This window comes from Pinus tabuliformis, chromosome 9 (assembly GCF_031772625.1).
Source record: "Pinus tabuliformis cultivar Carrire ecotype Pingquan chromosome 9, CPIR1, whole genome shotgun sequence".
Taxonomy (NCBI): domain Eukaryota; kingdom Viridiplantae; phylum Streptophyta; class Pinopsida; order Pinales; family Pinaceae; genus Pinus; species Pinus tabuliformis.
Window position 1 is genome coordinate 99,958,432 of NC_142307.1, and position 13,260 is coordinate 99,971,691.

General features: G+C 43.4%; 1 protein-coding gene across 1 annotated transcript; it reads left to right on the top strand.

Moving 5' to 3' along the window:
• The first annotated feature begins 707 nt into the window (after window positions 1-707).
• On the top strand, window positions 708-6,151 carry LOC149147277 (uncharacterized). Its single transcript, XM_089441776.1, has 2 exons — window positions 708-1,503; window positions 2,115-6,151. Exons 1-2 carry the CDS (start codon window positions 708-710, stop codon window positions 6,149-6,151), a joined length of 4,833 nt encoding a protein of 1,610 aa, XP_089297902.1.
• Window positions 6,152-13,260: the final 7,109 nt, after the last annotated feature.

Sequence of the window (13,260 nt, forward strand, 5' to 3'; positions counted from 1 at the left end):
CGCCTAACTCCTCCAGCTTGTTTTCAACCCTAACGGATTTCCCTTACGGTCGGTGCCGATCCTCGGCGGTTTCCTGGATTCGAGGTCATTCCAAGCAGCTGGCGACATGGAAATTGACAAGGTGGACTATTCGGACTCCCCACTGGCTGAAAGCTCCATCTGGCGCTCCATGTTCTCGACTTCTGGAGGTATGTACAATGAAAATTTCTCTGCCAGCTTTGAGGACCCATCTCTGTCAACCGATCCGTCTATTTCCCACCTCTCTGCTCCCTGGCGAACCCTCCTCGTGGACCACTTTTTCTGCTCCATCCCCGGCTACTCTCGGATTTCTTGCAGACTGCTTTCATTCCTCCCCTACTGTCGCCGGTCCTTCTCTTCAGCCGGGCCCCCCTGTCAACCCCCCCTGCCCTCTGACCCTCTGGAGGCTCCCGTTCCCACTGATCCTATCCCTCCCCCTCTCCCTCCGGCCTCATCTGGAAGCTACCACGCTATCCCACCTCTCCCGAAGGCTTTCCCCACACCCCCCCCCCCCCCCCCCCCCCGTTCGAACCCTATCCCCCCCCCCAAGCTCCTCACAGGCAGTACCGAGGGCTCCTGAAAACCCTAGACGCATGTCCTCCCGCCCCCTGAAGAAACAACGCTGTTTTAAATCTAGATCTGAGGACGTCATCCTTAGACTTGAAGAAGACATCCAGTGGGGAGACGCTATGGACCTAGCGGACAGAGTTCTTGTGGGCCGCATTCGGGGCAGACACATCTCAGCGGAAAAACTGAAGATATGGGCCACGGAGATATGGGGCCAATATCTGGCGGAAATCCCCTCTGTCCAGACATTCGTGCGAGGCTGGTTCGCACTGAGATTTGCAAGGGCGGACCACACGAGCTGGGTACTGTCTTCGTTCTGGCATTTTGAAAAAGCTCCGGTACTCCTCAAACGTTGGACGCCCCTCTTCGACCCAGAGTCGGAACAGATTGGGATCGGGCCAGTATGGGTCAGACTCCCGGGCCTGCCTCTACAGTATTGGTCCGAGGACATCTTCAGAAGAATAGGGAACTCACTGGGTACTTTCATGGAGTCAGATAAGTCTTATATTCAGACGGGGATGATGGCATACACCAGGGTTCTTGTTCATCTTGATACCAGAGGGGGTTTGCCTGAACACATCACCATCCAGTGGAAATCCTCCTCAAGGAAGCAGAAACTCGACTACGAAGGAATCCCTTATCGCTGCAGAAGATGCCATCAAGTGGGACACCTCTACAAAGACTGCCCTCTCCTCCAAAAAGCACAGCAGATCCCCATTACACAGGAACAACCTGCTACTGAGGGACTACCTGACCCTCCGGCAGCGGCGGTTCCCAGAACGAAGCATAATATAACCTCTGATACGGTGGAAGCGCCGCCTGCACCTCGGCAAAGGAAGCAAGGAACGATCCCGATCCAGCCTCCATCTCCTCCTATGACGCGTTCAAAGGCTGCAAAAGGAGCTGTTTTCTCTTCGGGTACGTCTTTTCCTTTAAATGTCTCTGCTTCGCTTCTTAATTCTTTGAGTTTATCTCTCCCCTTCCCCTTGCCCCACCCGATCAAGATCCCCCCCCCCTCTTCCCCCTCTGCCCTTGATCTGGTCAAGGTCTCTCGCCCGCCTCATCCCCCTTCTCGCTCTCACTATACGACCTGCCCCATCCCACAACCCTCGGGCTTACCTACCCCCAGTTCCCTCCCCTCCATCCCCCCCCTCTCCTTCCCCTCGCCCTCCCCCTCGGTAAACTCTACACCGAGGTACTCCACCCGCTCGATCACCAAGCAGTTTGAAGCGGACGCCATTGGGCTGTCTGCGGAGCCTCTCATCCTATCGCCCAAGCAAGGAAGAGGCAGACCTCCCTCCATCAACAAGGCTAAGATACAAGCCGGGGTCGATGTCATCCAGGGCAAACAACACACCATCGATAGGGTTCTTAGAGCAAAGGACACCCTCCCCCACCCCCCTCCATGAAGATTTTATCTTTCAACTGTAGAGGGCTGGCCAGCCCAGAGAAAAAACTGGCCCTGAAGCGACTCTTTTTCTCAGAACCGGTTGATATTATCTTTCTACAAGAAACTTTATGCAAAGCAGACTCGGCCACATCTATCCTGGGCTCTTGGATGCCAGGATGGTCTTTCTTCGCCTTAGATGTCTCTGGGCGATCTGGGGGCATAGCTATTGGTTTCAAGACTAGCTCCATCAATCTGAAGAATATCTGGGGTGGAGTGGGTTTCTTGGGGGCAGACATATACTCCATGGATCTAGAGGAGGATCTAAGAATTATAAATGTCTACGGACCTTGCCTCAACAGGGAACATTTCTGGAGAAAGCTCTTCAATTCCCCTCTCCTCCTAGCCAAGAATACAATAATAGGGGGAGATCTGAACTTCTTAAAGGGCCACGTTGAATCTTGGGGACATATGGCGCAGATCGACCCACTCTCAGATTTTTTTGAGCAGCTGCTTGACGACCATCACTGGATAGACGTTCCCTCGGCAAAGATCCAGCACACATGGAAGAATAATCGAACTGGTGATCATAGCCTTGATAGAAGGCTGGACCGCTTTATTATCAAGGAGGATTTCCACTGTAATCATCCCAGATCCAGGCAATGGGTTGGAAGCGGAGGGATATCGGACCACAGACCGATATACCTACAAGTTGGAGCAAGGCAACAGAAACACAAGGCCCCTTTCAAGTTTAATTCCACATGGCTCCGGGACCCCTCCTATATTAATCTAATATCAGACTATTGGAAATCACATCCTTTCCCTGAAGGAGCAGACCCAGTTCCCTGCTTCGTAAGGAACCTCTCTGAAATCAAGGTGCTATCCAGGAAATGGGCGCACCAGAAGAGGCAACAAGATGACCAAACGATCTCCCTTGCAGAGCAAGCGATTGCAGACCTAGAATCCCACTCGGAGGGAACCTATATCTCCCCGGAGCAAAAAGCCAGGTATGAAGGCCTTATCAATCAGAGAACACAAGTCCTAAGAGATCGTGAGGCAAGCTGGAGATTAAGAAGTAGAGCAATCTGGCTCAAGGAAGGGGATGAGAATACAAAGTTTTTTCACCGGTTCGCGAATGGACGGAAAGCGATCAACACCATCTGGGAGCTGCAAAATGAACATGGCCAACAGGTCCACACATCCAGAGAACTTGCATTCCTAGCCTCCTCACACTTCAGAAACATATATAAGGCCCCGAGAGAAGCAAGTCTGCTAGAGATCATGAGAGTAGCCGAGCTCTTCCCCAGATTTGTGGATGAAGAGGAAGCAGCTGAGCTCACTAAAGAAATTACAATGGGGGAGCTGGAAGCCACCATGCGGGGGTTCCAAAGGGACAAAAGCCCGGGACCTGATGGCTGGTCCATAGAGTTCTATTTAGCTTTCTTCGAGCTATTAGGCCAGGACCTCCTCAAAGTGATCAATCATTGCAGCCTCTCTGGCAACATCCCCTCGGCCATCAAAGCCACATTCATTGCCCTCATTCCTAAATCCGACAAGCCTGTCTCTTACAATGATTTTAGGCCAATCTCGCTCTGCAACTGCCTCTACAAGATCATGGCCAAAATCCTTGCGAACAGACTCAAACCCATCCTTTCTGCCCATATATCCCCTGAACAATTTGCTTTTCTCCATCGCCGCCAAATCCATGAAGCTATAGGTACTGCTCAGGAACTTCTCCACTCGATGCATAGCAAGCACTTGAAAGGAATGATCCTTAAGGTAGACCTCTCCAAAGCTTTCGATAGGGTAAACTTGCTCTACATTCGTATGCTTCTCACCCATCTGGGGTTTCCCTACATGTTTATCAAATGGATTATGAGCTGTATATCTGATGTGTCGTACAGTGTCCTTCTAAATGGGGCCCCTACTCCTTTCTTCACAGCTGAAAGAGGTCTACGGCAAGGGTGTCCACTATCTCCTTTACTTTTTCTTCTCATCATGGAAGGGCTTAGCAGGTTGATCGCATCAGAACACAGGCGGGGAAGGATAAAAGGGATAAAAATCACTGAAAACTGCTCTCTCACTCACCTTCTGTTTGTGGATGATGTGCTCATCTTCTTAAATGGAAGCCTGGCCGATACCTCTGCCTTACATTTTGTCTTTGATCTATTTCAGAAGGCTACAGGTATGATTATAAATGTCCATAAATCCACTCTCACAGCAACTGGCTGCTCGGCCCATGAGATCATCTATACGAAAAATCGGTTCCCTTTCCATATACACCCAATGGAGGAAGGACTGAAATATCTTGGCTTTCGAGTGAAACACGGGGGATATAAAATTGCGGACTGGACCTGGCTTATTGCAAAGGTGGAGAAAAGATTACATGTGTGGTATAACAGATACCTCTCCAGGGCTAGGAGACTCACCCTTATAAAAGCTGTTCTGGAAGCTACACAGGTATATTGGATGTCACTGGCTTGGATACCACGAGGAATCTTAAACAGACTTCAAAAGATTTGCTGCAGTTTCCTTTGGAAGGGGAACAAACAAGGAAATCTCTTTGCCTGGGTCAAATGGGATACCATACCAAGGCCTAAGAAGTGGGGACGATGGGGCATAAAAAGACTGGATTTATTCGCAAAAGCCCTGGCAGCAAAGCTAGGATGGCAACTGCTCACATCCAACAGCCTCTGGAAAAGGGTAGTAGTGGAGAAATATATTGCCCCGGAAAGTATTTTCAGTTGGATTTGCAGGGAACACAGGGACAACGGAAGACACTCAAACATATGGAAAGTGGTTCTCTCATCCCTCCCCCTCATCTGGGAAGGTTTAACTTGGAGAATACATCAGGGGAACGCAGTTCGCATAGGTGTAGACCCTAGGATTGGATGTGGCAATTCCCATCAACTCCCAGCACAGTTAACGGAATACCTTATGGACCAGGGTATCTCTCATATAGCACATATTGCAGACCAACAAAACTCCAGCTTTCTCCAACAGGCCTGGAAGACAGCTCTAGATCTTCACATCCCGGAACAGTGGCGGCAAGAATGGGAGAACTATACAGATGCCCTTACTCAAGCTCACATTAGGATCTCGGATGAGGAAGATGAGATAGTATGGGCACTTGCAAAAAATGGTTCATACACTCCTAAGGAAGGGTACCAACAGCTTATGCAACAATTTCAGCCTGAAAATGCACAGCAGTGGTGGAAGGCTATTTGGCACCTCAAAGCAGCCCCCAGAACGCGCATGCTTATGTGGACCATCCTCTTCAACAAAATTCCCACAGGCTCAAATCTGAAAAAAAGGTCATTCCATGGACCTTTCTGGTGCCACTTATGTAGGTGCAATGAGGAAGACACTGAACACCTATTTCTGACCTGCCCTGTTGTCATTGAGCAATGGACCCATCTCACCTCCCATCTCCCCTCCCCCAACAGATGGCAAGGACAGACAATCATCGAAGCCTGGCTGCATTGGCTGGAGCACCACTCGGGCAAAGAAAGAAACATCCCCCTCCTCATGAGCTGGGCTATCTGGATGGTGAGAAATCGTGCAATTTTTGACCATAAAACTCCATCCTGGCCATCCATCAGAGCACACATCTTGGCAGATTATGCTCTCCTCCCTGATGATCCCCCTCCTACCCCTCCTCGAACTATTACCCCTGAACACATCGACAAATCTTACCCCTGGGCCTATTTTGATGGCTCAGCACAAGCAGATGGCTGTGGGGGGGGCGCCCTCCTCTTCCTTCGGGAAGCACACTGCTTCAAATTACAAATATACCTGGGAAGGGGCACAAACAATTATGCCGAGCTATCCACAGCCAAATTCCTGATCCAATTTGCACTTGAGAATCATTGCACAAAATTACAATTATTTGGAGACTCACAACTTGTTTGCAACTGGCTCAACAGAAAATCTAACTGCAATGTTTATTCTTTGAGACATATTCTGGATGAGACACATAGGCTAACAGCAGCTTTTGAAAAATTTGATTGTTATCACATTTACAGGGAGCGCAACTCAAGGGCAGACCTTCTGTCCAAGCAAGCAGCGCAAAGGCAAGAGGAAGACTGGTTAATAGAGGAAGAAGTGGATGGAACCTACCATCGTCATTATCATAGGCCTTTTGTAGATCCACGAGCTCAAAGAGATAATCAGATTTGAAGTTGGCTCCATCCTATTCACACAGGTTTTTTGCATTTGGTTTTGAAGTTGCTGCAAACTCGGATGTTTTTTTATATATTACAGACTTACTATCCGGTCGCCACAGGCCGGCATTTGCTAGTTTTTTATATATGGTTCATACTCTAAAGTCTCCCTGCGTGGAGCACTATAACAAAGTATATCACTGGTATTTTATGATACAACAACTATATGAGTCCAGAAAACTCCCTGCGTGGAGGTAAATGGTTTTTTTTGTAGTGCTGAATGTACATGGTTGAAAAAACTGTGTTTAATTTTGCTACTGTTAAGAGAGGCAGTCAGCCTCACTATGCATATGTCTAAACATCTACAGAATGTAATTTCTTTTGACTAATGGAAATTACGACTTTTTCTACGGGAAAAAAAAGAAGACAATTCCCAAACAATCTCTGAGATAAACAAAATTTTCACTTGCCAATGGCTTTGTGAAGATGTCTGCAAATTGTTGTTGTGACCTGGAATGCTGCAACAAAATTTCACTACCAACACAATTTCACCACTATTAATCAATTCTCTAATAAAATGATATTTAGCATCAATGTGGTTAGTCCTCTCGTGAAAAACAAAATTCTTTGATAGTGCAATTGCGGAATTGTTGTTGTAGAAAATATTTGTTGTTCCCTCTTATTCGTGGCATAAATCTCTCAACGTTCATCTCATCCAAACTCTTTGACACATTGTTGGTGTTGCAGCGACATATTCAGCTTTTGTTGTTGAAAATGACACTATCAGTTGCTTCTTTAAGGCCCATGAAATGGCTCCCAGACCTAAATGAAAAACATATCCTGACATGTTTTTTCTATCATCAATACTTCCTACCCAGTCATTGTTAGTGTAACCAACCAGCCTAAAATCATTTGTTGTGGTGTACAAAATACCATAAGTACTCTTTTGCCCCATTGACATACCTTAAAATCCTTTTCACTACTTTCCAATGCATCTCCTTGGGTGTCTCCATGAAGCTTGACACCAGGTTTACTGCATACATTATATCCGGCCTAGTTTTCATAAAATACATCAAGCTTCCCACCATACTTTTGTATAATGTCAGATTGACATTACTGCTGCAATCTTCTTTGCTCAACTTCAAGCCCATCGCAGTTGGAGTTGGTGCGGGCTTGTTGTTTTGCATATTAAACCTCTCCAAAATGTATGCTACATACTTTGCCCAAAAAATACCTTAACAACCCCAAGTTAGTCATTTCAAACTCACCTTTCATGAATTCTTTGAAATCAACAATGAGGAAATCATCACTCCCTGTAAAAATCAAATCATCTACATATAAGGCAACAATAAGAAGCTTGTTGTCACTCCCTTTGATGTAGAGAGTAGGCTCACTGTCATGTGAGCATCTATCTTGCTATACCATGCACGCAGTGCTTGCTTCATCCCATAAAGAGCTCTCCTCAACCTGTACACCTTGTCTTCTTGGCCTTCTACCTCATAACCAGGTGGTTGCGCAACATATACTTCCTCTTTTAGCACTCCATTCAAGAACGTCGATTTTACGTCCATTTGGTACACTTTCCATTTATGTTGTGTGACAATCGACATCGCTGTACGCACTGTCTCCATCTTCACGATTGGTGCAAATGTCTCTGCATAATCTCTTCCATGTTGTTGCTTGTATCCTTTGACAATTAGCCTTGCTTTTTGCCTTTCAATCTTTTCTTCAGCGTTGCTCTTGGTCTTATAGATCCACTTCACTCTGATGACTTGTTTTCCTTGCATAAGGTTCACTAACTCCCATGTATCATTCTTTGTTATAGCTCCTATTTATTCATCCATTTCCACAACCCATTTTTCTTCTTTGACTGCATCCTCAAAATCGATTGGGTCATCTAGATGAAAAAACAATGCAAATAAGGAATTTAGACCAGCGCTACTGTCAACTTCATTTTGCTCATAAATTTCACTTAGATTTCTGAATTTTTGTCTTCTTATGTTTGTGAAAGATGGGCTTGACATATCACTTGATGTTGCACTTGAGGTAGATGATGTTTCTGGTTTTTGTGGTGTGCTTAGAGTAGTACTTGCTTGACTACACAACGATGTCCTATTATTTGTTGACAATGTCACTTGGTGATTGCTTTGTTGAGCTTGAATAGGAGTAGAAGGAGTCACCGTTAAGGAATTACTTTATGGGGTCAATTCCTCTTTGTCTTCATGTGGTATACATGTTTTCACATTGATTGTCTTCTCCAAACTTCCATCCCCTGCTTCCTATTTTATGAACTGCACACCTTTGTTGATTATGGCCTTCTTGGTTGATGGATTGTAGAGATTGTATGCCTTGGATTCATCACTATATCTAACAAATATGCATTCCTCCCTCTTGTTGTCCAACTTCTTCCTTAACTCATCTAGGACATGTGCATGTGCCACACATCCAAAAACTCTCATGTGAGTGACACTATGATTTCTTCTGTTCCATGCCACTTTAGGAACCATATTCTTGCCACTTTTGTTTAAACACCTATTAATGATATATGTTGCACAAGGGACAGCTTTAGCCCAATAATCATTTAGAAAATTCTTTGCCTTCAACATGCTCCTTGCGATTTCCATAATGGTCCTATTTTTCCTTTCCATGACACCATTTTGTTGAGGTGTATACCTAGCTGTAAATTGCTTGTGAATTCCATGTTACTTGCAAAAACGTAGGAAGTCATTTGAGATGTATTTGCCACCTCTATCAGTCCTCAAGACTTTGATGTAGTTTCCACTTTTATTTTCAACAAGAGCTTTGTATTGGCAGAAGAGCTCAAACACTTCACTTTTCTGTTTTAGGAAGCAGACCCATGTCTTCCTTGTATTATCATCTATGAAAGTAACAAAAATAATAGTTTCCCCCAATTGATGGTGTTTGCATTGGTCCACATAAGTCTGAATGGATAATCTCCAAAGGTGCCTTTTCCCTTATTAACTTTCTTATTGGAAATGCCTCTCTATTTTGTTTGCCCAAGATGCATCCTTCATATAGGCTATTTGTTTTTTCTATGAGTGACATTCCCTTCACCATGCCTTTCCTATGAAACTAATTCAAACCTCCAAAATTAAGTTGACCAAATCTCAAATTCCACAACTAGTTTTCATCTTTGACCTCTGCCTGGAAGTTTACTTGTGTGACAGCGGCAAATTTTCTTTCATCCTCTTGTGAATTCATTGACAGTTTTACTTGTGCACCTTCTTCCTTCAAATCTGGTTTTATCTTTAGGGGAAACATTCTATTATTTGTCATATGAACTTTTGAAATCAGTTGTTTTCTTTGAGACTTATCCAAAATTTTGCACTCTTCATTTTTGAAAAATACATTGTAGCCCTTTTGCATGAGTTGTCCAATGCTTATGAGGTTATACTTCAAACCAGGGAAAAAATAAATATCTGAAATGTACTTCTTCTCCCCCTTCTTTGTTATAATATTGACTCTTCCTTTGCCCATGACAAAGACTTTGATATTAGTCCCTAATGTCACTTCAGATTTCACACTTTCATCAAAATTGGAAAAAAATTATATGTTCCTTGTCATGTGGTTGTTGCACCCTGAATCTAGAAACCATATATCCCTTTGTTTTTCTTATGCTACATTACAAGTTAAAAACATGCTATCTTGGTTTAGATTTTCCTTTGTGAAATTTTCACTTGGTTTGTTACCTATGCCATGTTTCTTCTTTCTACATTCATTTTCATAATGACCATACTTCTTACAATAATGACATTGAACTTGAGATTTATCATACCCCTGACCTTGTGCTTGATTTTTGCTTGGGCCTTGACTTGGATTTTGATTTCTGCCCCTTTCACTTGAGCTTGAAGGGGTGCCTCTTCCACCTCTATGTGGAATTCTTTCTCTTCCTCTATCTCTACCTTGACCAAATGAAACTTGTGTCTTGAAGACATGCTCCAATGAGGAATTTGTTGCTCTATTTAGTCTATGTTCATGAGAAACCAGTGATGCATGAATCTCATCCATTGGAAACTGTGAGAGATACTTTGTCTCTTCTATGGCCACAACAATGGCATCAAATATTGTTTGTAGACTTCTCAAAATTTTCTCAACTATTCTACTTTCCTCAAGTGTCTCAGCATGAGACCTAATTTGAGTAACCCATCCAATTACTTGTGTAAAAAATGAGTCTACATTCTTACACTTTGTCATGCGGAAAGAGTCGATTTTGCGGACAAAACCGACCTCCCTAGAAGCTAAGGCTTTCTAGTGACAAACAAGACAAATAAACACTACCTTTCTCTAAACATGCATTTAGAATACAAGTAATCAGGTGATTATAACATACCTTAAGTCCAACGCTTTGTAGTAGTCCAGCCTCGCCGATCCGGATGAGCTCCTCCTTCTCTTCGAAACCTGCATTCACTAACAAGCCAAAAGATTAAATAGCACCTGATAAACTTATAAAATAACAAATATTCATCATACAGACCAAGGAGTATATGAAACAAATCATGAATAACAATCTGTTGAGAAAAATGAGTTTATTTGCATTAAGTGGAAACAAAAGAAACCATTACAACCTGAGCCTTGGTGTTGTGCAAGTCCCTCCTAGGGTCCAGCAAGAGTTTTCCTTTACTTTTATCAGCTCACCCACTTCCAAATAAGGCTAGGAAAGGATGGGAATCTCTCCTCTCAAGCTCTATATGGGAGTCCTAATTCCAGCAGCATCTACCTTTAGGAATGTTCATCTTTCAACCTCCCCTCCTTCTGGCCCAATGCCTGTATTTATAGTGCTCTAGAGGAAGTTAATCAGGTCCACCATCAATGGGATAAGCCCCTCTTTCGATGGGATAGCTCCCCTCTTGATGGGATAAGTTCCTCTTTCATAGGGATACATGAACCATCTGGAGGCGCTCAATACACGTCAAACAAGCTTCTATAAAGCTCTAGAAATGACCACAAGTAACTTTTTTGGAGTGAAACTTGCGCCTTTTGACCTTTACAGGAGTACACACCCAGCCCGTTGCAGACAGAGCGTACAAGTATGCAGGTATTGTGAACTTGAGGTGCATACACGCAGGTAAGGCTAAGAGAAACTGTGTACCCAGAGATATATAGATTTTAAAAGACTTTCTCTCTTTCTTGGAGTTTGACATGAAGAGCAGAGGTATGAGGCTTACCAAGGAGGATAGTATGACAGTTGATAGAGCCATACTAACTGCAAATAGTCATGGTGACAAATTTTAGTGTAACAGATTGCCCCCTAAAGTGCGAAGCCTGTAGTAGATTAGGGTTTCAAATCATCTAGGAAGGGTGAAGTACTTTATCATTTCAAGGATTATCTTTTGGAGAGCCCAGTCGGAACCTGCGAATATTCAACACAAAATACATATATAAGATCATATCATCGCTGAGGTAGGCATTCCCATACTCAGATCAAAAACTTTAACTAAGAAACTAACTACTGCTCTGATACAGGAATGATTTCGCAGTACATCATAATCATAGACTTTTGTAGACACAGTATGGACGCAGCCATCTGTTTATAGTTAGTCTACTTTATAATGAATACAAAACTCCTCGCAGCCTGGATGGTGGAAGCTAGATCCAGGGTCTTCATTTCTACTTCCCGAAAGGTACGATTCTATCCATGCGAATAAATGAGTTGATGTCGAACATGGTAGAAACCACTTGATTACCAGTCAATGATGTAAACTGTTAACAAGTGTGAGAGAGACCACCAGTGATGCCAATGGTTCTCAAAGTACCCAGTACAATCCATGAGATGTGAATGAATGAGTTGATGTTGAACATTTCACGGAATCCTTCGATCGAAAGTCAATGATGTAAACCGTCGTCAAAGGCGAGAAACCTGCCATTGATGCATGCAGACTTCAAGGTACTGACGATTCCTAGGTCATCTTTCTAGATAATGTGCTGATGTCGATAGAAAGCGACCCGTTGCAGGCAAGCCCACAACACGAAATCATAGATCAAGTTGAAGAAATGTAGCTGTAAGGACTGACTCAGGGATGGTCGAGATGGATGACGGGTATTTTGCAGATGAATGGTTTATTTGCAGTGACCTCTTGAACACATAACGACACAACAGATGGCTTGGTGACATTTGACCCAAAGTTAATACCCGACTGAAGACTTTCAATGTGGTTTAATCAACTGTGAGGCAAAGGATTTCCCAACCCAGGTGAATGAAAAGTGTCGTGTTCAAGAGTGGTGATAAGGCTTCTTCTGAGATAAAGGATAACAAATAGGCTCATTTTTCTCTCTTTTCCCCCACCATTTCTGGAAAGTACCTCTTTATTTTTTACAAGCTTGAGGAGGATAACATATGCTTGATTATAATCTCATCCTTCGGATGAGTCCAACTTAGTTTTGATTCGAACCCTAAGAAGGAGTGGTCCGTTCCTGTTTGTAATCGAACAGGTCCTTTACTGTGAAATTTTAACGAGTCCAGTATAGGAAAAACTCGGCGTTTTTCAATTTTAGAGAGTCTGAAAAAACTTAAGAAGACTCCAGGTTGAACTTTTTCGTAAATTTGTGTCTCCCAAGCCCGAAAAAGTATAAAATAATACTTGAGAGAACCGCTTGATCTTGCGACCAAGGAGTACTTTCATGATTAGTGTCTTTGACCTGAAAAGTAAAAAGTGATCAAGGACACTTCGTTTTATTTCCAGTATCGAATTTGAAACGACAAAAATCCGGCAATCTTTTCCTATTTTTACGGTCAGAAAAGGGCTATAAGGGGACCATCTTTTAATTCCGTTTTAACGAGTGTAAAAGAAACGCTCGGCAATCTTTTCATATTTTAGGAGTCTGAAAAGGGCTTAAAAGAGAACTCCAACGTTTCACTTTTTCGTAAGTTTTAACGAGTTCGAAAAAATGATAAAAATGTACTCATGGTTTTCTTTTTTTCGTAAGTTTTAATGAGTTTGAAAAAATGATAAAAATGTACTCATATGGCCGACTTTCAATTTAATTTACGAGCAGGAAAAGACGGAAAGAACTCGGCATTTTCATTTGTTTTACGAGAATGAAAGATAGCAAAATAATCTCGAGATTTTCATGATTTTAACGAGTCTTGAAAATAACTGAAATTGA

Coding starts and splice junctions, on each gene's coding strand:
- LOC149147277 (XM_089441776.1), top strand. CDS start 708: ATGGACCTAGCGGACAGAGTTCTTGTGGGCCGCATTCGGGGCAGACAC. Junction 1,504..2,114: donor AGGAGCTGTTTTCTCTTCGG/GTACGTCTTTTC, acceptor TATGCAAAGCAG/ACTCGGCCACATCTATCCTG.